At 42.3% G+C, this 26,604-nt stretch overlaps 2 protein-coding genes across 2 annotated transcripts in view; one reads left to right on the top strand and one right to left on the bottom strand.

The window, feature by feature from the left end:
- Window positions 1-1,436: 1,436 nt before the first annotated feature.
- Window positions 1,437-21,250, bottom strand: LOC308157279 (synaptobrevin homolog YKT6-like). Its single transcript, XM_080530812.1, has 8 exons — window positions 21,113-21,250; window positions 20,416-20,609; window positions 20,090-20,172; window positions 10,762-10,862; window positions 10,518-10,622; window positions 10,319-10,384; window positions 3,982-4,083; window positions 1,437-3,819 (listed from the first exon to the last, which is right to left on the bottom strand). The coding sequence occupies exons 2-8, from the start codon at window positions 20,517-20,519 to the stop codon at window positions 3,784-3,786; spliced, it is 597 nt and encodes a 198-aa protein (XP_080386938.1). The 5' UTR covers window positions 20,520-20,609; window positions 21,113-21,250; the 3' UTR covers window positions 1,437-3,783.
- A 4,885-nt stretch (window positions 21,251-26,135) lies between these two features.
- The window catches only part of gck (glucokinase (hexokinase 4)), a gene marked incomplete at both ends in the record, with an annotated part of 7,474 nt that continues 7,005 nt past the window's right edge, over window positions 26,136-26,604 (top strand). Inside the window, one exon of the mRNA XM_080533079.1 lies at window positions 26,136-26,216. Within this exon, the coding sequence (XP_080389205.1) occupies window positions 26,136-26,216 (81 nt within the window). The remainder of the gene's footprint in view (window positions 26,217-26,604) is intronic.

Below are 26,604 nucleotides of genomic sequence, written 5' to 3'. Positions count from 1 at the left end.
AATGAGTTTACAGACAAATACTATGGTGTAGTTGTGTGCGACACAGATTAAATTGCAGTGACAAATACCACAAACTCACCATTGTTCTGTGCAGCTGTACTGAGGAGGACCAACGGGTCCACTGGGAAAGCCATCTGAAAGACAACAACAAATTTCATACACAAACCAAACACAAAACAGGATATATGCCACACACAAGGACACAGGACAGGACACATACACGTGAGTGTCACAGCACACTACCATCTGCTTGTCTGTGCATGTCAGACACTCATCTTCTCCTGATCCAACCGCCTGATATCTGCCGGGAATGATTACCTTAATGTTTAGAGCCAATTCTCTCTAACCCTGCCCCTAGCACATTGAGATGCATTTCAAGAAGACATAAAACAGTTGCTTGTAGTGCAAAGTAAACACATGTGCAAATACTCCAGCAAAAAGCATTCGAGTATGAGTATGGAAAATGAGAGTAGGCTATGCGGCGCCACGACCAAGATAAGAAACTATGCAGACCTAGGGCCAAACACGAAGTTTTCCAAAACATTTGCGTCGCATGGTGCGGTGTTGCGCTTCTTTCAGTGTGCATGGTAAATGTAATGCTGACCCAATATCAACTTAATAAAAGTAGCCAGTTATAGGCAACAGAACATTTAACTTGTAGTAAGCCTGTCAATTTGCCCCCATGTTGTAAAGGCTACATTTATTCCCACGTCAATCAACTACGCAAACAGCTGACGGTGCACGTTCACGAAAACTTTTTTTTTTTTTTCATTCCTAACAAACAATAGCAAATCTAACTCGGTCAAACGACAGTGTCGCATTATTATACTTATATGTATTGTTGCTCTTACCTCCGAGGTGTTGCCATTTGGAAAGAGACTTTGGGTCTGGTTTTTCACCTCCGTCCACATGTTTTGCAGCACGCGGGTGTTGTTATTGGGCTCGTGTCTCTCCTCTCATCGCCGAGCTCATCAGGGAAAGCTCGCTTATCTCTGACTGCAGTTTTTAAACATTATTCATCAGCTGACCTCTGTCTTGCAAGGAGGCGGAGATTTGTGTGGTGGTGGGTCGCACTTGTAATAGCCAACACAATAAAGTAGGTATCATCTACTGGTTTGTCTGTAGAATCATCCAAAATGTAAGACTACGATTTAGATTATCGACCACTCGATTGGTTAATTCATGACCAATTAAAAAACATTCAATTTTCCATTTACTAAAGGTAACAGGGAAACATGACAAACAACAGATCTCTTTTTTCACTTTATCTAGGCAAGATTACAAGTTCTGTAGACAGTTAGTTTCAGCAAAAGAAAGTCACAAAACAAACGTCTACACAGCATTTTCAATGTTTGCTTCCATTTGTTAAAAAAAATGTCAGAATACTAGAACAGAATACTACTGTACAGTACAAAGTACAGTATTTTTCTCTCCCAATAAACAAGAAAATTAAACGGGGGTACAATGTATGGGATTACAGCTTTCATTTCAGCCGTGACATCTTCAGTAGGCCTACAACATTGAACACCTTGAACAGAAGTATTCTAAAGAGCTCCTAAACAAATGTTTCAGCTTCACCCGTGACATACTTTATGAGAGTTGATCATATAAGCATGTACAAGGGTCTTCAAAGTATCCATCATCCTTCAAAAGTTTGTGTTCACCATCTCAGCTGAGACGCATCATTTGATGAAGGGAGTTGCCATACTATTGCACAGGTATGAGGATTATGCCAAGAACCAGTAAAAGCAGTTTAGAACAGCTACACTGTGGTTACACACTCCAACACCAACTCACATAAAGGTCGAACACACACTGTAGTAAAGCAGCAAGGTACATCTAAAATATCAAAGGCCTCTCTGTACCAACTCCTGGGCACTGTGTCCACTTCAAGTGATTTCTCTGCTTCTAAATGACTGAAAGTCAAATGGATGTGTTTACAATACTGACAAGAAGATGAGAGGTCCGGGAGGTTGGTCTGTCAGGAATTACTGTGGAGTGTCAGACAAAATACCTTGCCCATGATATAAATCAACTTTTAAAAATGTGTTTTGTCATTCTGCTTGTCTTCAATACCTTGTTTAATACACAGTGGAAAATCAACGAAACAGAATGAATATTATTGTTCCAAGTAGCACAGTACTGCACCTTTGAAAGATATTTCCAAGCATTAAATTATTTCTAAGCATATCTGTTTGTCATCACTCTGCAGAGCTGAAAACTAGATCAAATGCAGTGTGTTCCAACAACCAGTAGGGGGCAAATATGCGGCGATAAAACCGTGAGTCTCACAGAGGGCAACTCAAATACAATGCTTCGATAAAAGCCGTGGTACAATAATAAGTCTCCTTTAAAAGTCAAAACACTCACACTCTGCAAAATACATGCTAATCCATTGAGTACAACCACATCTCATCCATTTGTGCTACATTTCCTATCAATAAAAACAAAATGGGAATGTTTCAAAGTTTCACATATCTCCACATCAAGAACATTTCAAATGCAAGAAATCATACCTAAATCCAATTAATTCAACAAACCATTTATGTCCTGTCAAAATATAGCTTTAAAAAACCAGAGGAACAGATCCTGGAGTTATTTGTTTCAGGCCCAGTCACACACAAGCAGACATAGTGCACACCCAACTCACAGGCCATGTCTGAGTGCTCATACTGCAACCTATTTAGTAGCCGTTTTTTGGAATACAAGACTAGAGAATTTTGCAGTGTGCAAAATGTACCGAAATTTAATATGTATAAAATGCCAGGATGTCATACTAGATTTGCGTTTCCATGTAGTATGAATTCACTGCACACTACTAAGGAAGTCCTTTCCCATTTTAGTCCCACAATTCAATGGCGCAGACAGGGAGGCAGACAGTAGCGAAATGTCTATATTTACCATGAGCAACACTGAGTTACGGATTACGACTTCTCAGTATGAATGAGATGTAGTATGCTGAAATGTGTCACTTAATGCATACATTTTCACTAAACAATATGACCTAAACAGTATGACCTAAACAGTATGTTAGCATGCAGTATATACATTTAGTAATCAATACGCAGTATCAGTATTCAGACACGGCCACATTATAGTCACTGGAATTCCTCCTACATAGAGGCCTTTTAAAATGCATCACTGAACACCTAAAGCTGGTACAACAGATATGAAGAAACAGAGCCACTTAGTGGGCAGAGACACCACAAGACTCCAAGAAAACCAGCAGGCCCCTGTTCTAAAATGAGTTCTTTTAACCTTAGAGGTGAGATCTCGTTACACAGAATCAAGGAGATTGTCGAGGTTGCTTTAAAGCAGAGCATCAGAACAGTGTTTCTCCTCCGTCAAAACATCCAGAACGCTGAGATCAAACTCAAGTTAACTCCAATACAATCTGAATTGAAGAAACATTTTAAGACTTTTGAATAAACAAACAAACCATTAAAGATACAACATCATGTTATAATGTCCTGGCTGGCAATGGACCACTTCAGAACAGTGCAGTTTACCAGTTGAGATGTTACAATTATGCAAATATGGATTCTTTTTGTTCCTGACCAGCCCCCACCAGTCCTGCAGTCCACCACCCGTATATAGAGAAATCAGAGATCCACACTGGCCTCCTAGCGCTCTTTTTCTGCCCCAGATCCCGTGCCCTCCGCTGGGGGGCTGAACGGAGGTCATTCTGTCCCCTGCGTTGGGAGCTGGAGACTGGTGGAAGATGGGAGTTGTAGGAAGAGCAGAAAAGCAAAGAGGCATGTCCAAGGGGACAGTCCAACAACATCACATGACCTCACAGCAAGAGTTCTGCTTCCGTGCCTGTGGGATTGTTCACACACACACACACACATACACACACACACACACACACACACACACACACACACACACACACAATTGGTTACTATATATGAATTGAACATAGACAAACACTTATCTAGAATGGAAATGACTCAAGACTGTTTGTTGAGGTTTACTCACAGTCTTATAAAAGGCTTTGGACTGGTTGCCCAGGTGCTCAGACTTCTGCACCAAATCATCCAGCTTCTCCCCCCTTTCCAGAAGACTCTCCATGGTGTTGTGCTACAAAAGACAGTAGAGCTCATTTTAGGCAAGTGATATGGATTCAGACTCTTATCTGGTCCAAAAATGTGGACTCACTCCAAAACGGACCTGTGGATTTCTAGCCCCGACCTGATTAAAGCCAATAAAGGGTTAAAGGGATAAAGGGTTAATCACTGTGGATACGCTTTTTGGTGGGAAAATATTGGAATCATATGAAAATCTTAGGGCAGAATTTGGATTGTCAGGGATGGATTTGTTTAGATTTCAAGTGCAACACTACTTACAGATGCACGTAGATTGGGAACAGATATGTACCACCATCTAATTTAGAAAGGATTTTCATGAGGACTTTGGAATGAGTGATTAAAAAAAAAAAAAATTGAGACGGTCATCGGCTGCAACCTGCCTTCTGTCCTGGACCTGTTTCACTCTTGGACCAGTAAGAGAGCAGGAAGGATCTTCGCTGATCCTTCCCACCCCGGTCACCACCTCTTCCAAAGAGATCCTCTCCCATCTGGAAAAAGGTTCCGGTCCAAAACCAAAACCTTGCGCCACCTGAACAGTTTCTTCTCCATGGCAGTGGGCCTCACAAACAAGCCCCCTGCCTCTCATTGACTCTGGGACTCTCTCTCGCCATATGCAATCACTTTGTGTGGTAGTGAGTGTGGACAGACTAGACTGTAGTGCTGTAGTGATAGAAATGACCACTATTGGCGCTTTTCCATTGACCAGACCGGTACGGCTCAGCACGGCACGCATTTGAAAAGTTCGGTATGGTACGGGTAGGATACGTTCTCCATTATACACAACAGACCAGGAACGAGCGGTGACAGTAGGAGGAGTTAAGTGTCATAAGAGCACTTCACTTTAATAAGTGCCGGTATACAGCTCAACGGGGGAAATGCGATAAGAATTATGTCAAAATAGAATAGAATATACTTTATTGTCGTTGTACAGTTGCCTATGCAATGCAATTGTAGTGGCTCTTCCGAAGGTGCAAAAAAACAGAAAACATATTCACATATTCACAAACATATACACATATAAGATAAAGATAATATCATATTATATATCAAGTCTTATGTCTACTGTTCAGTGTTCTGATGGTCCATGGGTAGTAACTGTTGGACAGCCTGTTTGTTCTAGCCTTTATGCTCCTGTACCTCACTCCAGAGCGCATCAGGCTGAACAGGTGGTGACCAGGGTGGAGGTGGTCTTTAAGAATCATTCCTGCTCTGGAGAGGCACCGAGAGCGTGCCACGTCATCCAGGGAGGGCAGGGGACAGCCGATTATTTTTTCCGCTGACTTCACCACTCTCTGCAGTCTCTTTTTGTCCACTACTTTGCAGCCAGCGTACCATGCTGTGATGGAGAATGTCAGCACACTCTCAATGATGGAGTGGTAGAAGGTTACCAGCAGCTTCTCCTCCACCCTGTTTCTTTTGAGAACTCTCAGGAAATGGAGTCGCTGCTGGGCCTTCTTTACCACCGCTGTGGTGTTGGCTGACCAGGTGAGGTCCTCTGAGATGTGGGTTCCCAGGAACTTAAAGGAGGGGACTCTCTCCACAACGTCTCCGTTGATGTAGAGTGGAGCAGGGTCTGCCTTTACCTTTCTGAAGTCCATGACCACTTCCTTGGTCTTCTTGATGTTGAGAGTCAGGTTGTTTGTGACACACCACTCTGTCAGCCGCTGCACCTCGTCCCTGTAGGCTGACTCATCCCCTCCGGTTATGAGCCCCACCAAGGTGGTGTCATCCGCAAATTTAATTATTGCATTGGTGGGGTGGGTGGGAGTACAGTCATGGGTGTAGATGGAGTACAGGAGAGGGCTCAGAACACAGCCCTGTGGAGAGCCGGTGCTGAGCATGAGGGTGGAGGAGTTGTGTGGACCCATCTTGACTGTCTGTGGGCGGTTGGAAAGGAAGTCTTTGATCCAGGCACAGGTGGCGGGGGGGAAGTCCAGGGCAGCTAGCTTGTCCATGAGGATATCGGGGATGATGGTATTAAAAGCTGCACTGTAATCAACAAAGAGTTAGGACAAAATGCAGCACTATCATGCACAGATCAGGCTTAAAACATGTAACGTTAGATATATAACGTTAGACAGGGAGCAATGTATTTCTACGGAAAGGCTGTGCTTGACGCTCCCATTGGACTGACGGCGGGGCTCCTACAATCTCTGCGTTTGTTATAGATACGAGTGCTCCGGTGTCTAGCTGGTAGTCAAATATATTTATTTATACAGCATATGGATGTTACGTGCCTGTTACTTGCCGCTTTCAGTTCTAGTAGATCTAGTAGTCGTAGTAGATCGCGCAACCAGGGAAACGCCGACATGTGTTGAAGGGAACAAGACGCGAATCTACCGGCATTTGGCTCATGAGTGAACGGCGAAAACGCTGGTCGGCACAGCTTGGGATTCCATGGAAATTATTTTTATTTTTAATTATTTTTAATTATTGTTTTTGCGTGCATGCGCATGAAACGCGCACGAGCGCTCAAAACAACGACGTAATTTTACCAAAAACTAGAGGGAGCGTGGCAAAAAAAACAAAAACAATGCGGTTAAACCATTAAAGCGGCGATGTTTTATATAGCAGGTGATCAAATACCAAGATCGTAAATGTTGTACGTGTTCAATATTTACGACTGTTGTGAAGGCCCACAGTTTAGAGCCAGTTTAGTTTCCCCAAACCAGCCCTATTTTGCCCCAGTTATTTCCTTTGTTATTTTCTATACTATTCATATACGTTTCGTGAAGTGTATGTATTGTTATTGTAATGTTTATGTATATGTTTGATGACGTAGTATATCCGGGGTGTGTCCGTGACCCGGATGCTAGGTTCGGTGGTGTATATATAGAGACGGAAGTGCTCTGTCAGTCAGTGTGTGATGAGAATCAGAACGAGAGAGACCAAACGAGAGAGAGTAACGAAAAGTCAATCTAAGATGGCGGATTCAGTAACACGCACCCCGTGCTGAAGCTGAAGACCAAGAGTGATTATCGAGTTCAGAGCTGTGATAGCCCGTTTAGTTGTGTCCCCGTTAGACAGCCTTGCCAGCAGCCGGCTGTTAACGTCGGACCAAGCGAGACGCCAAACTGGACATAATCGTCGCCTCCACGAGCGGACTGCGACCGAACGCTGACTCCATCGGAGCTTCGACGTGGACCACCGGACCTGGGCCCTTCACCTCGTCGTGGACCACGAAGAAGGCCCTTTCCCTCCGCGTTGCTACGTCACCCCCCCCTTTTGTCTGCTACCTTCCTCGACGCACATGCCATCCAACCAGGCCTCAACGCGCACCACAGTCCGGGACTATAAGCCTGTTCAGGCCAGATACTATGAGTGAGTGAGTGTGTGTGTGGCCGGCGGGGAGGGAGTATATTTGGGAGGTATACCTCAGTTGTGTATAATAAATGTGTTGTTCATCTTTGCTACCCTACCGTGTGTTTAGTTGTTTGTATGCTAAGGCTAATGCTAATTCCAATGCTAATGCTAATGCTAATTCCAATGCTAATGCTAATGCTAATTCCAATGATAAATGCTAATGCTAATTCCCATGCTAATGCTAACGATAGTAACTGCTAGTCTAACGGTTTGCTGGCGCCCCCTGCCTGTATCCTCCTACACTGCCTATTTAGCTCAGAGTTAGTTAGATAACCAGCCCCTTCCTAAATTCTACAGTCCTTTTAGCTACTCCCTGGTTACAACGACCAAACATCCTTATGTGTGTGGGCAACTCCCGACTCCGACCAGGGTTGCCAGATGGGCTCGTTTTTTGGGGGTGGAATTAGAGGTTTTAGACTGTGGTTAGGGTGGAAAATGTAGATCCCATCTGGCAACCCTGTTCGCGAGTCCGGGATGGAATGTAGCCAATCAAGAAGCGAGCTGACTTCTTCTTTTCGGATGGAAATATCGGCGCACACCACATACAATACGATCAAGGCTGTTCAATCCAAGATGTTTTATCTTTTTAAAATTAAAACGTTTTTGTAACAAAAAAACGTCAACAAAACAATTTTTTTGCCCATGATTTGGCGGCCCACTTGCAGTACTCTCGCGGACCACCAGTGGGCCGCGGCCCATAGGTTGGGAACCGCTGACATAAGGGATAAATAGGGGGGATGGCAGTTTTAGAAGGGGGATGATGAAGCACGCTGGACTGAGGAACGGTCTAGCATAGGCACAGCACATCACCATAATAGCGATTTTTTTGTTATGCTTGTTGTAAATAAAAGTTCTATGATGCATTGAAATGACATTAAACTAAGATAATAAGATGGTTATCATAATTTCAAATTTGTATTAATAAGTTATTACAGAAACAGTAAGTCACATTTTCCGAGAGTGAAATCTGTTGTGGTATTTAAAAATGGTGGTGGTTAGCGATAAAGTCTATGAACATGGGATGACGATGTTGACGATTACCATTGACCAATCAACGGTCTGCAGCGTCACACGTCACACACAGCCTGGCACGAAAGTACCGAAAGTACCCCTCTCGAACTGGAACTAAAAACGGCACGGGTACTATGGCCCGGTACGGCTCGGTTGGCAGTGGAGAAAGCAAAACAAACCGGGATCACGCGGCCCGGCACGGTAGTGGAAAAGCGCCATATATGCGACGCTCTCATGATCAAAGCTGTTTATTGGGTGCGGACGGCAATCGAACAATACAGGACCTGGATCCAAGGCAGGGTTTCCGTTAACCGGTAATTACCGGTCTTTGTCCGGTAACATTTGTTGAAGTCCGACAAACTGAAAACTCGTCGGACAAAATGTCCGGTGAAAATAATCACCACCATTCTCAGCTGAGCACCAAACACACACACACCCACGCACACACACTGCCCGAGAGAGAAGGACCCGCCCCCTCCAGCCAGCCTATAGGCTAACCAAAGGGGGCGGGTCCTTCTCTCTCGGGCAGTGCCGCGCGTGCACGAGTGTGTGTGTCCGGTGCCCAGCTGAAAATGGTGGCCCGAAGCGGAAAGCCTTATCTTTATCGCACAATAACAAGGATAACAAACGAAACGGACAACATTTACACTAAGACAGTGTGCGAATTAAATCACGGTGTGCGGGGGAGCCCAGGGATTCAAGCAACAAAAAGAAAATCTCCTGACGGAAAAAAAAGTTCTGGCCAAATCGGGGCCGGTGGCTTTCCGCGCGCGTGCGATGTTCCGTTCTACGTTCTAATGCTTTGACTTTTCTTTCGAAAAATGTGAATACATTTCCGCGTTGTCGAAAATCAATGACACATCGCTAGTCAACTAACACGGTTTGTTTTATGAGCCTGCTAACAATGTAAAGTAGTGTTGTAAGATGGAGACAAACTTCAGCTATATGATCTAACAGCCGGTCTTCAGGACGACATACAGACCCGTATGAGCTTACAGGGCTATCCCCTAAGTATGATTTGACAGGCAGCTAAACGAAAATGCCTTCCCAACCAGCGAGACCTGGGGGGTGTTCCATCAACGTCGCCAAAGGAAAACCTAGGCCCACTTCGCCAAGTCCCGCGAGACTCTTAAAAAGATCCAGGCATATCTTGATAGATCTCGCGAGACTTGTCAAAACAAGCCCAGACTTTCCTCCAGCGACGTCGATGGAACACCCCCCTGGTTATAGAAATGACGTTGTTTTATTGATAAAATTTTAAAAAAAGGGTAAAACTGGAAAGAGAAAATTGAAAACTCACATTAATCCCAAACAATTTAACAAACTTCAGTTAACGTAATGTGGAGTCCGTTCATTGATCGATGCTGTCTGTTCAGTTCCCAGTGAGGCGCCCGTTCAGCGCTGGACATAATGGCATAGCGCGCATGCGAATCATGTTATATTATTATATAGCTCGCATCTAATCGTATCGGATGAGAAATAGACATTAAATGGCATATATAGGTCGCTACACAACAGTAATCACCGCGACAAACAGCTATATTAGATTTGGAGAAAAAAAAATATGATTTTGAAAAAAAAAAAAAATATTATATTTTAATATGATGACCGGAATAATTCACGTTTGTCCGGTAAATCGAAATCTTCCCGGACACGATGTCCGGCGGCAAATTTTTCTAACGGAAACCCTGATCCAAGGGCTAGTTAAATGTTTTGACTCGGGCCATGACCCATTTCACCTGACTGTGCTGTACACATCCAACACTGGGAAAAACGAATTGAAGTCTAACAAGCATTTTGATATTTTAGTGCTAGACAGCTGTCCATGAGCTCTATAAGCTTAAAAGTCTCACCAGAATGATCTTAGTCTCATCCAGCTCAGCCTGTACTTTGGTCATAGCGTCTGCCTCTCTGGGGTTCTGAGGAGACACAATCGTCAAACAGCACAATCATTCGATAAACAAACTTGGAGACAGAACGTAGCAGAAATGCAAGGTGCTGGTAGTGTTTTTGTAATTCTCATGTGTCAATATTCTCACTTAAGCCGTGTACCTGGTATTTGGCGAGGTGAATGTCCAGGGCTTTGTAGTTGACGGTGTCAGGGTTACCAGAGGGCCAGTCTATACTGTCCACCTGCCTTGAGAACTCTTCTAGTACCTACAGGATCACACATCACTTATTATGACCACTCCCACCAGCAGCATAATACATTCCTTTAAAATATAAGAAACCTTGTGAGGAGCAAGACCACAGACTACTATTCCTCATTGGAAGGGAGGGATGTTTCAGCACCCACCTTGTCTAGCAGTGTGAAGCCCACTCTCTGTGGGTACTCGCTGTCCGCTATCACTACTGCACTCAGGCTGTCATTCCTCACATACACATGGCAAAGGTACTCTGGTGGAAGGGGGAACAAGGCTTAGGACAACCTTAGTTTGCATTATTTAAAAATATATACCGTATTTTCCGGACTATAAGTCACACTTTTTTTCATAGTTTTACATTACCGTCCCGAGAGGGCGCTCTGGGCTTGTGACAACTATATGCTGGTCCTGTACCACTGAAGAATTAACTGAAACATTAACGGGAGCTTGGTGAACTTGTTTACTGGTAACTTGCTTGTTGGACTAGCTGGTTTGTTATGTTAATTTAATTGTAATAATAATTTTGCCATTTAGCAGACGCTTTTAATCCAAAGCGACTTACAATAACGAATTACAGGGACATTCCCCCTGGAGTAACTGAGGGCTAAGTGCCTTACTCAAGGGCACACTAGTAGTGGTGTGGTTTCAAGCGGGATTTGAACTCACAACCTTCCGATCACAAGTCCAACTCACTATCCACTAGACCACCACTACTAATTTAGCCTATTCAGCCTCCCAGGTATGTTCTTTATGCTATTGTGTAGCTGAATAACTGTTAATGTGGCTTGTTATGTTAATTTAGCCTATTCAGCCTGTTGTTCTGTGTGCTATTGTGTAGTTGAATAACTTGCTTTTCCAGATTAAATGTCTGTTCTTGGTCTTGGATTTTGTGAAATACATTTCTAAATAAATGCGACTTAGTCCAGAGCGACTTATGTGTTTTTTCTTCATGACGCATTTTTTTTACTGGTGTGACATATACTCCGGAGCGACTTATAGTCCGGAAAATACGGTATATTTAACCTTTATTTAACCAGATAGGTCAATTGAGAACCAATTCTCATGCAATGACGACCTGGCCAAGAGGCAAAACAGAGGCAAGTCTGTGCAACACAACAGTATATACAATATAAAACATGAGTACAATAAACAACATGAGTCAATTTTAAAAACATCCTAACATATACAGCAGGGACCAGGGGGAAGATATTTTAAAAGCAGATGCAGTGATCAGAGACTATCTAGGAATGGGTTTTTAAAAGAGGGTAACGAGATGAAGGTGTTGAGTCTTAGTGTCTTTTGCAACTCATTCCAGTCAGTAGGAGCAGCAAACTGAAAAGAGTGACAAAGGAGGTGCGGGATGACCAGAGTGATGAATTTGATGGAGCGTAGATTGCGTATGCTGGTGGAAATGTTCAGTAGTGAGCAGAGGTACGGGGGGTTTTGCCGATAATGGATTTATAAATTAACTGATACCAGTGGATCTGTCGCCTGGTGTGGAGTGATGGCCAGTTGACTTGGGAATACAAGTGTTGAGTGTTGAAAGGGGCACCGGTGACAAAGCGGGTGGCAGTGTGATAGATGATGTCCAGTTTATTGATTTACAGATTTCCAGTCCTTGGGGAATTCAGAGGTTTGCAGGGAGAAGTTGAACAGACAGGAGATGGGGGCTGAGACAATGTGAGCTGCCAACTTCAAATAGAACTGGTCCAGATCATCCAGCCCAGCTGATTTATAAGGATGATTTAGAGGATGTGTTTTTTCCCACAGTTTTAACAGTCTTCCAGAAGAGTTTGGGGTCAGAGCCGCATGTGGAGAATTGATGTTGATAATAATTTGCTGATCACCTGGGGGCATTTATTCCTTAGTTCCCTGAAGGATTGCCAGTCATAGGTATTCTTGGAGGCCTTTGCTTTATGCCAGAGCAGATGTGCTGGATCAGCTCAGACACTTCAGTGCTAAATCAAGGGCTATAGCAGTTTTTGGTTCAGATTGTTATAAAAGGAGCATGTCTGTTCAAGATGGTGGAAAAGGTGCTTTTAAAAACGGACCATGCATCCTCAACAACAGTGGAGATAAGATCCATTCTGGACCATTCTGCAAGTGCCAGGTCATGTAAGAAGGCCTGCTCATTAAAGTTTTTAAGCAGCCGTTTATAAATGATCAGCGGTGGCTAGGGCTGCACGATTTCTCAATTTTAAATCGAAATCGCGATTTGAAATGATGCGATTAGCAAATCGCAAAGCCTGCGATTTGGGATACGTTATATAGCGCGTCGGATTCAATGTTTTTTCTTGTGTGTCAGTCATTCAACCCAATCAGAAGTGCTGTGCTCCACATGTACCAGCCATTGTTCACCAATCAGAAGTGGCCCAACGTAACCATGCATAAGCCCAACAACAACACTGCACGTGAAACGCCCACGTGTGAATCTGTGAAGACGTTTCAGTAGCTAGCAACATTCATGGTGTGATGGCTTCAGGAGAGCCAGAAGCAACGTTGGACAATTTAGTCCTAGGGTTTAGGACGATAGATGTTGTGCAGGTGTTGTGCACGAACTGTCGGGGAACAGTCGCTACATCCCGAGGCAACACCACAAACCTGTATCAGCACTTGAAGAAAAAAAAAGCACCACAGGCAGCTCTATGTACGGTCAGAAACAGAGAGTTAAGTTAAAGTCCCGTAGCCGAGTCTAACGTTAAGCAAACTAGTGTTTTAGAGTTGTTTGCGGCTGTTACGCCGTATGAAAAGGGCTCACGAAGGCGTGAATTACTACTTTTACATGCACACCATATTCTTGTATTAATCGGAATATGGTCAAGAGTCATGTAAACGCGTGCAGAACCCGATTAAGGCCATATTCCAATTGGAGAATATTCTGAGTAAGACCCCTGGCATATGCCTGTTTGAATCGGAATATTGTGACATGTATACACACCTTAATCGTAAAAATTACCCTTTTCGGAATATTCAGTTACGTCTGCGCATGCTCGATTCGCAGGGAATCCTGGGTTTTGTTGTTGTTAGGGACAGCATAGCAAGCCACATTACACTTGATAAACCAGTGCTGTGATATAATTTATCGTCTTAGAAACATCTTAGCAAGAGGCACTTCAACAATTATCATAACGTTTATTATGCATCAGCTCTTTTTATACAACCTACATTTACACAGATGAATAACGTATACATGCCATATCTTGGATGCCGACGTAAAGTAAGTGGAGAGGAGAGATCGGGAGTTGACAATACTACCGAATGAAAGAAAATTAATGAGTTTCTATTATTTTACGGTATTCTCTCAAGTATACTTGAACCATTTTCTGGGTCTACCAGTACGCGCATGGCCTGAATACGCGGTTCCATGTGGACAGAGGTTCTTTTGCCAATTAACATGTACCGGTAAACGGAATATTCCAGTTGCTACAGCGCATATAAACACCTTAATCAGAATATTACATTAACCAGAATATTGACCTTAATCAGAATATTGTGTGGATGTAAACATAGTCAATGACTTGAAAGTTGTGTAAGATTTGTTGAGGAACAAAATTGCAGCTGTTTAAAAAAAACATAAATAAATATGTTGTTCCAATTCATATCTTTTAAGTTCTCATCCTTGCATTAGAATTAGAGCAGTTAATAGTTTGATGGTATCATGTGGTAATGCTCTCTGAAATTAGCCCATGATAGACCGATTCATCCAATCACCTTTCAAGTATTTTTGAAAGTAGCAGACGCCTTATTCCAAAGCGACTTACAATCAATACATTTGAATACTAAGCATGTGAATCAGCAATCCACCATTCGTTGCAGGAAGAGTAATCTAGCTTGGGCCCGGGGCCACTGATAGAAGGAAAAACCTTCTCCCTATCACCTTCTACTAAAACTTTTTTTTTTTTACTGGAGAAACTGAGAAACAGTACAAGGGGGGCAATAGAAGTTCTTAGGGACACAGTAGAGGGGAAAGCGGGTGTCTTTAGGAGACGTAGTGGTGAGGGTCAGAAGATTTCTCAGGAGGAGCAGTTAAGATGTAACCTGAAGAGGTAGGTCTTCAGTCTACAACGGAAGATGGGTAGTGACTCTGCCGTTCTGACAGCCGTGGGGAGCTCATTCCACCAGCGGGGAAGAGTTTGTTTTCCAAACAGCTTCCAATGGAGCTTTCCTAGATGGTTGTGTGAAACAAACCATCTGAGTCAGGTTAGTAATGCTCCATCACATGTTTTAAATATATTACACTGTGAATCTTAAACTGAAGCTTGACTTTAAAGCAACCTGTCCCCTGAATACGTACAAACTAGGGGTGTAACGGATCACGGAAATTCCGTGATCCGTTCGGATCGCCCTCCACGGTTCGGAACGCGTGTGTACCGCGGATCAATTGCACTTTTTTTTTATTTTTAGCTTTATTTTACCAGGAAGTCACATTGAGATTAAAACCTCTTTTACAAGAGAGACCTGGCCAAGACAGGGTCAAAATAGTAGCTTAAAAAACAGTTCAGATAACAAGACAGGACATAAGACAGTGGCAACAATACAATAGACAAACAATGGTAGGGGTATTTACAAGGTGATTAAAACATTGAGAAGTCTAACCAAAGCAGGTACAGCGAGCGGTGACCACATCCTTTAATCTACGCTTGAAGATACTTATGGAAATAAGGGCCTCTAATTTAAAAGTAGTCTGTAGGTCATTCCAAGACCAAGGGCCATAATAAGACAAGCTTGCCCTTCCAACATTGTTCATGATAAGTGGCACCTTGTATTGTAGCCATCTACGAGACCTGAGACCCGAGCCACTCGGTATAGGGATGAACTTCAGGCCCAGATAATTCGGTAAGAAGCCAGAGATGATTTTAAACACAAGAGTGTACCAGTGTTGGAGCCTTCTGACAGAAAGAGATGGCCATCCAACCAGACTATACAGTGTACAGTGATGGGTCCTGAAGGCACTATTGGTGATGTATCTTAGAACCGAATGATACAGGGGGTCTAGCTTGGATAAAGTGGACAGAGAAGCAAACCTATATATTGTATCACTGTTAACAAGTAATAATATTACTTAATATCTTACTTAATATCTCTTGTAAATCACAATGTAGAGTTGCCATGAAAAGATAGACGCGACAGTTGCGGGCTTTGTTTTACTCTAAAGCGCAATGATAGGTTGATAATGCGAAAGAAAAAGAATCTGTTGTTTGCTCACTACACGTGAAGCTGGGAATCCACAACAACAAGGCTGCGTTCGTAAATCCGCTCTGGAATCTGATCAGCGTTCAAGGAACGCCTCTTGTCCAATCAAATTACTTGGTCCCTTTATGACGTCGGACCCAGTGTGCGCTCCGGCGCTCTCAAAGCGAATTTACGAACGCGGCCCAAGTGTATCATGTTACGTTGTTCGGCGGAGAAGAACTCGAAATGCCTCCCTCGTCATTTAAATCCCATGTATGGGAGCACTTTGGCTTCTCTGTCAACTATGACGGGAGGCACGAAAAAGGTAGCTCGACAACTTCTGATAATGTAGGCATTTTTTTCATACCATGTTCAAAATAAGGGTTCACTTTATTATTTAGTTAAAAGTGGCATAAAACATGTTTATTCATCTGCTTTAAAGAGCCCAGTGATTCACTGCTGCAACCAGGCGCCTCCTCCCTCTCTCCTATCATTTAAATTGAGTGTATTTCAGTATAATTATGTAATGTTTGAGTGTAGAATATGTTATATATATATATATATATATATATATATGTATATATATGTATGTATATATATATATATTACCAGTTTTGACATCTTGAATGTTGTTGGTTTTTGTCACATAGTAAAAGTGGTGTTTTTACAGAATTCAAGGAAAAAGCAGTTTTTATAAAAACAAAAATGTTTTGTGTTGATCCGAAAAATGATCCGATCCGTGACTCAAAAACCGTGACACGATCCGATCCGTGAGTTAGGTGATCCGTTACACCCCTAGTACAAACTAACTGCACGTTGGTACGACCTTCCTAGCTGGAGATATGGCCGCACTGGGTCGCTTTATAAATTTTTGTATCGCAAATTTAATCGCAATATCTGTGAGAAAAATCACAATTACATATTTTCCCCAAATCGTGCAGCCCTAGCGGTGGCTGTTTGGCAGTGGTGCCTTTGCGTACACAAACAATGCAACACTAAGGTCTTGGCCAAAAAACTGCAGGGTTATACTTGGCCGGCATATTGGTGAGAATTACATCAGTGTGCCGTTTTCCAGACTTAAATCTGGTAGGAGTCTGTACAACCTGGGAGAGATTTAAAGCATCCAGCTGGAGTTGTACAGAATGGGGAGGGTTAAGCATGTCCCAGTTTACGTCACCTAACAGCACAAACTCAGAGGGAGTGTGAAGGGCAATTAGTTCAGAGAGCAGTCAGGGAGCAGGCCAGAGCAGAGGGTGGTCTATAACAGCCAGCAACAGTGAGAGACATTTCTTGAGAGATTAACCTTTAAAAGCAACAACTCAAACTGTTTGGACACAGATTTAGATAAAATGACAGAGCACTGCGAGCTGTCCTTACCCTCCCTTAGAGGGCCTATCCTGACAGAAAATGTTATAGCCAGGGATAGATACAGCGGTGGTAGTGACAGATTTCTTAATTCATGGTGACTAAAACGTCAGGATTTGATGTATGCACAGTGTTTCCTCTACATGAATTTATTGGTGGCGGGCCGCCACGATGGAATTTCCTCCGCCACGAATTGATTCAGTCCACAAAAAAAAAACTCAAAAAAAAACTCCCCAAATTTTTTTTTTTTTTTTTTTTTGGGCTGATTAAAATATATCTGATCCTAGATCAGCGCTATAATGGATGTTGACTAAAAGTGCACCTAAATCCACGCCCATCTCTCTCTAACCGCTGATCCAAAATAGTCTGATAAATCTCGCGAGAGTTATCAAAAATAAGCCAGGATTTTCCTTTAGCGACGTTGATGGAATACCCCCCAGGTCAGGTGGGCAGGTTACGACGAGACAACAAGAGACCGGTATTGTAGAGCTTACAGAGCGAGTTAAAATAAAGACACTTACATTGAAATACAGAAGGACTCACGTGTATGTTTAATAGAATAACACGACATGGTGTCAGAAGTCCTGTAAGTGAGTGTTAAGAGTTAGATCGGCCGACAAGTGTCATTTGAGCTCGTGACGGTGAGAAGGGAGAAGAAAAGATGGATGCTAATGCTAACGCGGGAGCAGCTGCAGTCCAGAGAACGGCGCCAGTTTCAAGTGCTACGTTAGCAGACATTAGCAAGTCAAAAAACGATTATTATGTGCCGTCACTTTAGCAACGACACAGTATTGTCAAGGGGAAAAGAAGGGGAGACGATTTTTTTATTGACAACGGAATTACATGCTGGAAAAACATGCAGCTAAAATTCAGGGAACATTTGGACAATAAGAGACACACGGGAGAAGTACGGGAAAACAGGGCTCATGTGGGTCTCATCAAAGGTAAGAGTTTGTTTTCTTTAACTCAGCTGATACTCAGCTGTTTACCGAATGCTCCATCTGACTGTGATTTTACTTCTGTAATGTGGTGGGTTGACATAATTCACGCACGGAACTATAGGTTGAGACTATTGTTCCGTCCGTAGTACCCAAGTTGTTTAGACTGTTCTATTTACTGCTTGAGTGTGTTGTTGACAATCGTTCATGTCCTTCATTAAACGTTTAGCTTTGTCATTTGATACGCCGCCTACGACTACCATCTCTCTGCACTACAGTAAACAGTTAATCAGTAACGTTAGCCGCTTTTGTGCTCATGTAGGCCTACTTCGTATTATATTATAGCTGATGATCTTTGTGTGTGTATGTGACTGTCAGTCACAAGTTTATATTCTGTATATTTTTTTTTTTTTTTTGGGCCATCCTCTAGTTTTGGCTGTGATTATATAAAAAAAAAAAAAAAAAAAAAAAAAAAAACGTTGTTTTGAGCGCGCGTGCGCGTTTCATGCGCGTGCACGCGGGAAAAATCGCGCGCGCTGCGCGCGCAGTCACGGCCACCCGCCACCATTGTAAAAATTCCTGGAGGAAACACTGTATGCATATATGCTATAAGCTCACCAAGTTGGGGGAGAAGGCTTCGGATATTTAAATGTGTTAAACCAAGACTTTTGCTGTTACAGAAGCCATCAAAAGTTAACGTTTCAGCATCAGGGAAGTGAGAAAGGGAGACATAATCATTACCAGGGGAAACACCAGGGCCAGGGTTTAAATGAACATTACCAGAAATCATCAACAGTAATATAATAAAACCGTGACTGTACTCGGTGCGTTTAGGTAGTTGTGTGCAGGAGAGGATGCATAATTGGCTTAGAAGGTAACACATGACATAGTTGTTTCAGTGATAAACAAGCAAGCATCGGGATCATGTACAAAATGTTCCAAATAGGTAGTCCTTGTAACCGAGTTACCATGAATTAAATAACATCCCTACATAAAGAAGGGGAGGCATTGTTTCACCCCGTTGAGGGGGCAACGACAGCCCAGGAGGCAGTTTGGGGGGCGACATGTCATTGACAGAAAAATTGCAGTACAATAGCAAGAGAGAGAGTAAATAATCACACCCCATTGGAGATAGAGTACCTTTTATCAGCGTGCGTAAAGTTCCACTTTTCCGAATACAGTCACCAAGGCGCGCTGCATGTGCTATGGTGATTAGATGTGAATGGAGCTGGAAATAGCCCCGTTGAAGACCAGCTGAAGACCCGCTCCAGTCCTGCAACGTAGCTGCATTAACGGAAGAGCCCGTCGAACACAAACGCTGTCTGCACAGCGCAGACCACGGTTAATCAGCCAGCCCCAGTATAGTTGGAGCTGGAGAGCGGTGCGTCAAGGAGGCCGCTGGAAAAACAGCGGAGATCTGTGGCACTGGGCGGTGGTGAGTCAGCGGGGGAGCACCGGTGCACTGGAATATAGGGTTACAGCGGAGGATCCACGGGTAATCACCATGATCTGGCAGGGGAGATGGAGGTCTCAGGTTTGCTGACACAGTTTGAAATAGTTAGCGGAGGTTGGCATCACTCGATCAGGCAGGATGGAGCATTCAGGCCGGTAAATTAGGAGGTGAAACCGGTCGATCCAGGAAGCTGGCGCACATGAGGCCTCTTGGCTACTTAATTATTTGTGAGTACCGATTGTAATTCCTGTTTATTAGCAGGTTAACTTCAGGTACTACGTTCACTGAAACAATTTAAACAGACAACGCACTGATCTGCTATAAAACAAACAGTAAAAACGACAACAAACTAAGACACAGAACACTGATATGGACGAGACTGGTAACGTTGTGCCAACTTGGAGACGTGTACACATTACTAGGCTACACTTATCAGTCGCCGTTAACTAATTACAAAAAACTAATTTTTAGGACCCCTTTCAAATACTCGGGAAAAAAAAGTACCTTCTTACTCTGAACTGGTATAGGAATGTCCAGTGAAATCAAATTTACCTTGTTCTTTGACAGAGGCTCGACTCCCATGAGCAGATCGCTCCACTATTAAGGCGCTGGTGAAGGTCATGAACTCTTGGACACTGTAAAAACAACAGGCACAAACCTATAACAATGGCAATGGAGTACTCATAAACGAGACATACAATAATAATCTCGGAAAGATATACAATCATCTTGGAATGGCTTATGTTTATAGGCTCTTATAAACACCAGGGCTGAATCTAAATAGTAACTTTTTTTCTTCTTTGAATCTGCACTAATGTGAAAAGACTGGGCAGTCTTGAGTACTCAAGATGACCTGGGGTAGAAGAGGTTAAACCCACCTGGAGCGCTGAAAGAAGCTGAAGGAGGAGAGGTCGTAGGCAGCTTTAAGTAGGTTGGCTTTGGTCGCTCCCTTGTGAAGGACACTGAGGCTGTAGAGCTTCATGGTGAAGTAGTCAAAGTGCGAGGGATGATGATCGCGGGGCCCAGCAGTGATGTCAACACAACAACCCCAAGACGAGGTCTGAATTGCAGGCTGCGAGGAGAGGACACAATGAATGCAAATCATGTATAAACATTAACCATAAGGCTACAGCGAAGTTAGCTAACATTACACGCAACAAAACAAACAACGTGGCCCTGGCCGAACTAGCTTGATAGTGATATACACATTAATTATTCAGCCAGCAAACTAGGTTCCATACAGCATGATGATGATGGACTGGTTAGCAAGCAGTACTCTTTTTGCTGGAAAGCTTCTACTAGCTCAAACTGCCACTGCTAGTCGCAAGGAAGGTAGCTGAATAAATGATTTAAAGTGAAGCTAAGCTAGCTAGCTAAATTAACTGTGACATTAGAAGCTGGCAACATCGGAAACAACTTGACAGTTGCTGAATCTCAACACTACGAGTCTTCCCTCGACTACCAGAGAGTGGATAACTTAGTACACAAGGTGTGAAACAGCTCGTTAGCTTATATTGCCTATTCGTCACTACTTCTGCTGCAAACTGGGTGAAGCCGTTCAGATAATGCACTTACCTGACCGTGTTTCGTAACAATTAATACTAAAATTCAGATTGATTTAGTCCATAATAGTCACAGACCATTGGATAAATTCTCAATATGTGTCAGTTAGGCAGACAAGCTAGCTAAAGATTTCTAACAACATCAACCACGTCACGTTACGTTCGGAGAAATGTCCTTCAGAATAATGGTTCCGGGAAGGAACACTGGCTCGTCGCACGTCTGTTTACTGTTCCTACAGCTGTGAGCAGAGCATTAGTGAGTGATTAGGCTACGTTGAAAGCTGAAGTCGTGACGTTAGAATGAGAAGGTTCTATCTCCATTTTTGTCAAAATTTAGTTTTTTACATAATCTGATCCATTAGGTGTTTATTAATGCCTGTGTGGTGTTATTTTTAAAATGTTGACATTTTTGAGTTAGTAATTAATAAAATACAAAGGTTCCATCTCACAAAACATAATGTGGAATGTAAAAACTTTGACGCTCAATATCTCTGAACTAAACGGAGATAGAACCTTATAATTCTAAACTCACGAAGTGATGCCAACTCGTGTGATAGGCTTACCCTTTTCAAAGGTGATGAAATGTTTATGTTCTAGACAAAAATGTTGTGTCATGAGGAGTAGGCCTGTCGTTTTTTTTTTATTTTTTTATCAAAGGTTATGCTAACCTCTTTCAATGTTTTTTGTTTGTTTTTGCTCCATTTAACAATTTCCTCCTGACCACTCAGTGCTAAGTGTTTTCCATACCAGAAGTGTGCAGATACATTTATTTCCAGGACAACGGATTGAAAACGTTCCGGCATAGTAACGAAATAGATCTATTGGGAGCATCTGTTGACTGGTGGTTGTGGCAGGACGACAGATGTGTTTTTTTGCTTTGATTTTATAGAATAATTCGTTTTGGTTGCCATAGATATTGTCAATGAGATCTAACAGCTTTAAAGATATGCGCAATTCGTTTCTCTAATCGAAAATCAATATAACATATATTTTGGGATTTATAATGCAGATTTGGAGGGAAGTTATAAATGTTTCGTTTTAATTATATGATGGACGTGAGCACCTTGGTGAGAAGGACCTGATTCCACTTGAAGTTGCGCGGTTTGCTTTTGTGCAGTGCGCTTCTGATATTGACGCTTGAACTGCGAAGTAAAATCCTTAGGATAAATATAGCCTGTTTCCATTCATTTGTGTGGACACTCAATTGAGAATGATATTACAATCAGACAGGCTATAGACAGAAAGGTAGCCTAATACGGACCAATATTATATAAGACACACAGTGTGGACCAAGGGGTAACTTATTTATGATCAAAATGTCCGGGACACTTGTGTAGTTGGACACATAGATTGTGCAACTACAATGTCTTGATTTATGTATTGACAAATGAAGATAACAAATTACTTTCTACCCTCACTTACGACCTATGCGCTCTCCGTGTAGCGACATCAAGACAAACGTTACTTACTGCTATTTAGTTTGCCTGGACAAGAAGTTCCCTATTCCATCGCAGACAGCACCCATGACCGGCGGGAGATGTATGATATGGACCCTCATACGATGGAGAAGGTAAATATTAGGACATATTGCCATTCTCGTTATTTCATATATATGAGGTCCTATCACTATAACATATCACACCAAATGAAACATCACTCATTTTACGTTTCTGAAATCATGCTCAATTGGCCCAGTTTACACCTCTCGTTAGAAATGCATGATAAACTGACTTTTTAAAAATCATGTATGTATCATGTCACTGTCAGATTAGGAGGATAAGGAGGATGTTGAAAAGTAGGCTGATGAGATATACAAACATATATCTATATCTATGACTGGATCACTCAGAATGTTTATCTTGTACAATATATCTATATATATATCTATATATATACTGCCAGATCCTGAGTGAACACACAATGCGTTGGCCTTATCTACAATTGATTGAATTGTGAGTTAAGCCCAGGCTACTATGTGCAGAATTTGACGTTGCTCGTTTATTTATCAAATAGCAGGGACTTTAAGTTTTTGCACAGAAGACTTTCAATCAGATTTTTTCAAAGCTGAATGTCATTTTCATTCAAAACAGTCATGGAGATAAAATGCGGAGGAGACAGCTGGTCTCTGAGATCGTCTCTATGGGAGAGAAGCAGGTGGATGGAGACCCATCAGGCCCTCTCTGCAAACAGCCCTGTAGGAGAACTCTAACCAGGTTAAATTAGCCAGAATAATCAACCATGGACAAGCACTTGGCACAGATTCACGTCTCATCTATAAATGGGCCTGACCAAACAAGGACGGAAGCGTCGAGCAGCAGCAGCAGCGTGTGTGTGTGTGTGTGTGTGTGTGTGTGTGTGTGTGTGTGTGTGTGTGTGTGTGTGTGTGTGTGTGTGTGCGTGTGTGTGTGTGTGTGTGTGTGTGTGTGTGTGTGTGTGCGTGTGCATGTGCATGCGTGTGTGTTTGTGTGTGTGTGTGTGTGTGTGTGCACATGCACGCATCTCTTTACCTCCAGAATCCTGAGGGAAGGACAACAAGCACGGATGACTGGAGAGAACAAATGAGAAATACACATTCACAATGGCTTTGAGCAAGTGCTAGTTATCTATATTTAAATGTTCATCAACATAAAAAGACACAAAAGAAGTGTGTGTGTGTGTGTGTGTGTGTGTGTGCGTGTGTGTACACATTTCAAGAGCCCCCTTTTCATAATTTTCTGGGAAAAGGTTGCACTAGAACTGCATAACACTCATATTGACTAAGGAGCAGAATCAGTTGATTGTTAAAATTACGGTAGAAAGTCAGGGTCAAATCAACCTCACCCACAAGAGTGTCTAGTAGACAAAAGTTTAACTGGTAAGGTGACGTGCGTTGTTACTGCATATGTACATGTGAGAGATTAATAGGACTATTCAATTAAATTGGTATGGTTTAAGGGTAGACAGACACACACATAAAGTTATTGCCCGATGAGAATGTGATTTTGGAATAGTAATGTACTGTATCAAACAACGCAAAATCACTTCTATGAATAGAACATCATTTCTATTCATTATTTCTCTATGCTCTCTTTCAGAAGAATATTAGTAATTATTGTATCTCTTGCCAGTGTTCATTGTACTGTAGTTGATCCAGTATGTGTTGGTATTTAGGTCATGGCTACTGTTGCATTGATTGAGACCCTGACCGTAGGGCACTGAGAAAAGGGTCAGATTGCCATTTATGGGGTCATACCTAAAAATAAACCTTTAGGAGATAAGCACAGGAGACCTTCGCCTACACTATTGGTTTTAGAGGTCATTCAACTTCTACAGTTGAGCTAATTTTAGATGTACTACATTTAACTTTCTTCAAACATTACAGTTACCTTGACAAGCCATGGCATAAACTGAAGGATACATGGCATGAACCCTATTAGAGTTCACACGACTGCCATGTATTTTATTTATTTTATTTTATTTTGTATTATTATTATTATTGTTGTTGTTGTTGTTATTATTATAATTTCATTTATTATTATTATAATATTATTTTTACCAGCTATGTTACATTATAATACATTTGACATCCATGGGAATCTCACTGCCCATTGCAGACTTTTAATTATTTTAAAATTATTTTAAGAAATTGTAAATCCTACCCCTCTGTAAACTTTTCTTTCTTGATTTCCTCCTGCCATATACACTCACGGACACTTTATTAGGAACACCTGTACACCTTCTCATTCATTCAGGTGGTGTAATGGTGTGGGGAATGTTTTCTTGGCACACCTTTGGCCTGTTAATACCAATCAATCATCTCTTGAATGCCACAGCCTATAGTATAGTATAGAGTATTGTTGCTGACCATATGCATCCCTTTATGGCCACAATGTACCCATCTTCGAATGGCTACTTCCAGCATGATAATGCACCATGTCACAAAGCAAAAGTTGTCTCAAACTGGTTTCATGAACATGATAATGAGTTCAGTGTTCTTCAGTGGCCTTCCCAGTCACCAGATCTGAATCCAATAGAACACCTAGAACGGGAGATTCACAGCTTGAAAGTGCACCTGAAAAATCTGCAGGAATTGCGTGATGCAATCATGTCATCATGGACTCGAAACTCCAAGGAATGTTTCCAACATCTTGTTGAAGCAATGCCACAAAGAATTGAGACTGTTTGTGAGCAATGGGAGGCCCTACCCAGTATTAGTACAGTATTCCTAATAAAGTGTTCAGCGAGTGTAACTTCCTATTTCACTAAGGTGTAAGCACATGGAGTGAAAATGAATTTACGTAACTGATATGAAATATCCTGTGGAAGAGTCTCAAATACAACACTTCTTGACAGTAATTCATATTTAATTCCTGCCCCATTCCTCCATGTAGCATACCACATGGTAAGATCAGTAGCCAATAGGTAATAGAGTACCTGTTAGTTAACAGATGTGGCCAGTTCGGTAAGTAATATCATTTTATTGGTTGGTTGTTGTCAACATCCATGTTCCTCTCAGGAGTTGACATTTATTGATATGCTTGTGCCCTCAACCTTTATGTTATTGTTTGGGTTTGTCATGATTTGCTTCAAATAATATGGTCTCTATGGTAGTTAGCGATTCAAATGTACCAGTAAACATAACCCAATAACACATTCTTTAGTGAGGGATACATACAGTACATGCCTTTACTGAAATTACGTCATATGGGCTGAGGGATTAGATCCTGTAGATAGACATGTATCAACCAATCTCTGTGTTTGCAAGCCCTGATGGCCAAATGGGGTGAGGGGTGAAGGGGTGGGCGCTCATGTGTGTGCATAGGGCCACCATCTTCTGTGGCCAGCCCACTTTACCTGAGCATAAAAACAGCTATGATCCTCAACGACTGTATTCACAGTCCACTGGGTCTGCACACTCACACACACGCACACACACACACACACACACACACACACACACACACACACACACACACACACACAAGCTCACATCAGACACACACTCACCACACACCTATAGATACAGACTGGGACAGTCATTTAGAAAGCTTGTGAAGATGCCGTGTGTCAGCTCTTACGTGGGCCAGATGGTGAAGATGCCTTGTAGCTACAATTCTGTGGTAGAGAAAGTCCTCACGGTAAGACCAACCCATCCTCTGAAGAGTGTTCTCTCTATCTCTGTCCAGGGATTATTGGATTACTTCGAGGAGTAATGTTTGCAGTATACCTTAATAATGTTATGGCTTGATTTCTTCCTCTGCATGAATGTTGTCTGAATCAAGTCCTTACACACAGACTGCTCCCTGTTGTTTGAGGAAATCTCTGGGTGAGGAGCTTTGTGCTGTATCAGACATTCAGATCACTACTTTGTTCTCTTTTCAGATACAATTCCGTGGATGTAAATTAAATGAGAGCAACCCTAACATATATAATGTTTTCCACTGGTTTCATTGTTTGATTTGTCTACTAGAATATACCAGACATTAGTTTGGTACATTCCATTATCTCCTTGGCAATAATTTTTTA

The sequence above is a fragment of the Nansenia antarctica genome (assembly GCF_963989245.1).
Source record: "Nansenia antarctica genome assembly, chromosome: 5".
Classification (NCBI taxonomy): Eukaryota; Metazoa; Chordata; class Actinopteri; order Argentiniformes; family Microstomatidae; genus Nansenia; species Nansenia antarctica.
This window is presented reverse-complemented; position numbering and strand designations above follow the sequence as displayed.

Coding starts and splice junctions, on each gene's coding strand:
- LOC308157279 (XM_080530812.1), bottom strand. CDS start 20,519: ATGAAGCTCTACAGCCTCAGTGTCCTTCACAAGGGAGCGACCAAAGCC. Junction 20,173..20,415: donor AGCTTCTTTCAGCGCTCCAG/GTGGGTTTAACC, acceptor TTGTTTTTACAG/TGTCCAAGAGTTCATGACCT. Junction 4,084..10,318: donor ATGAGACTAAGATCATTCTG/GTGAGACTTTTA, acceptor TGTCTTTTGTAG/CACAACACCATGGAGAGTCT.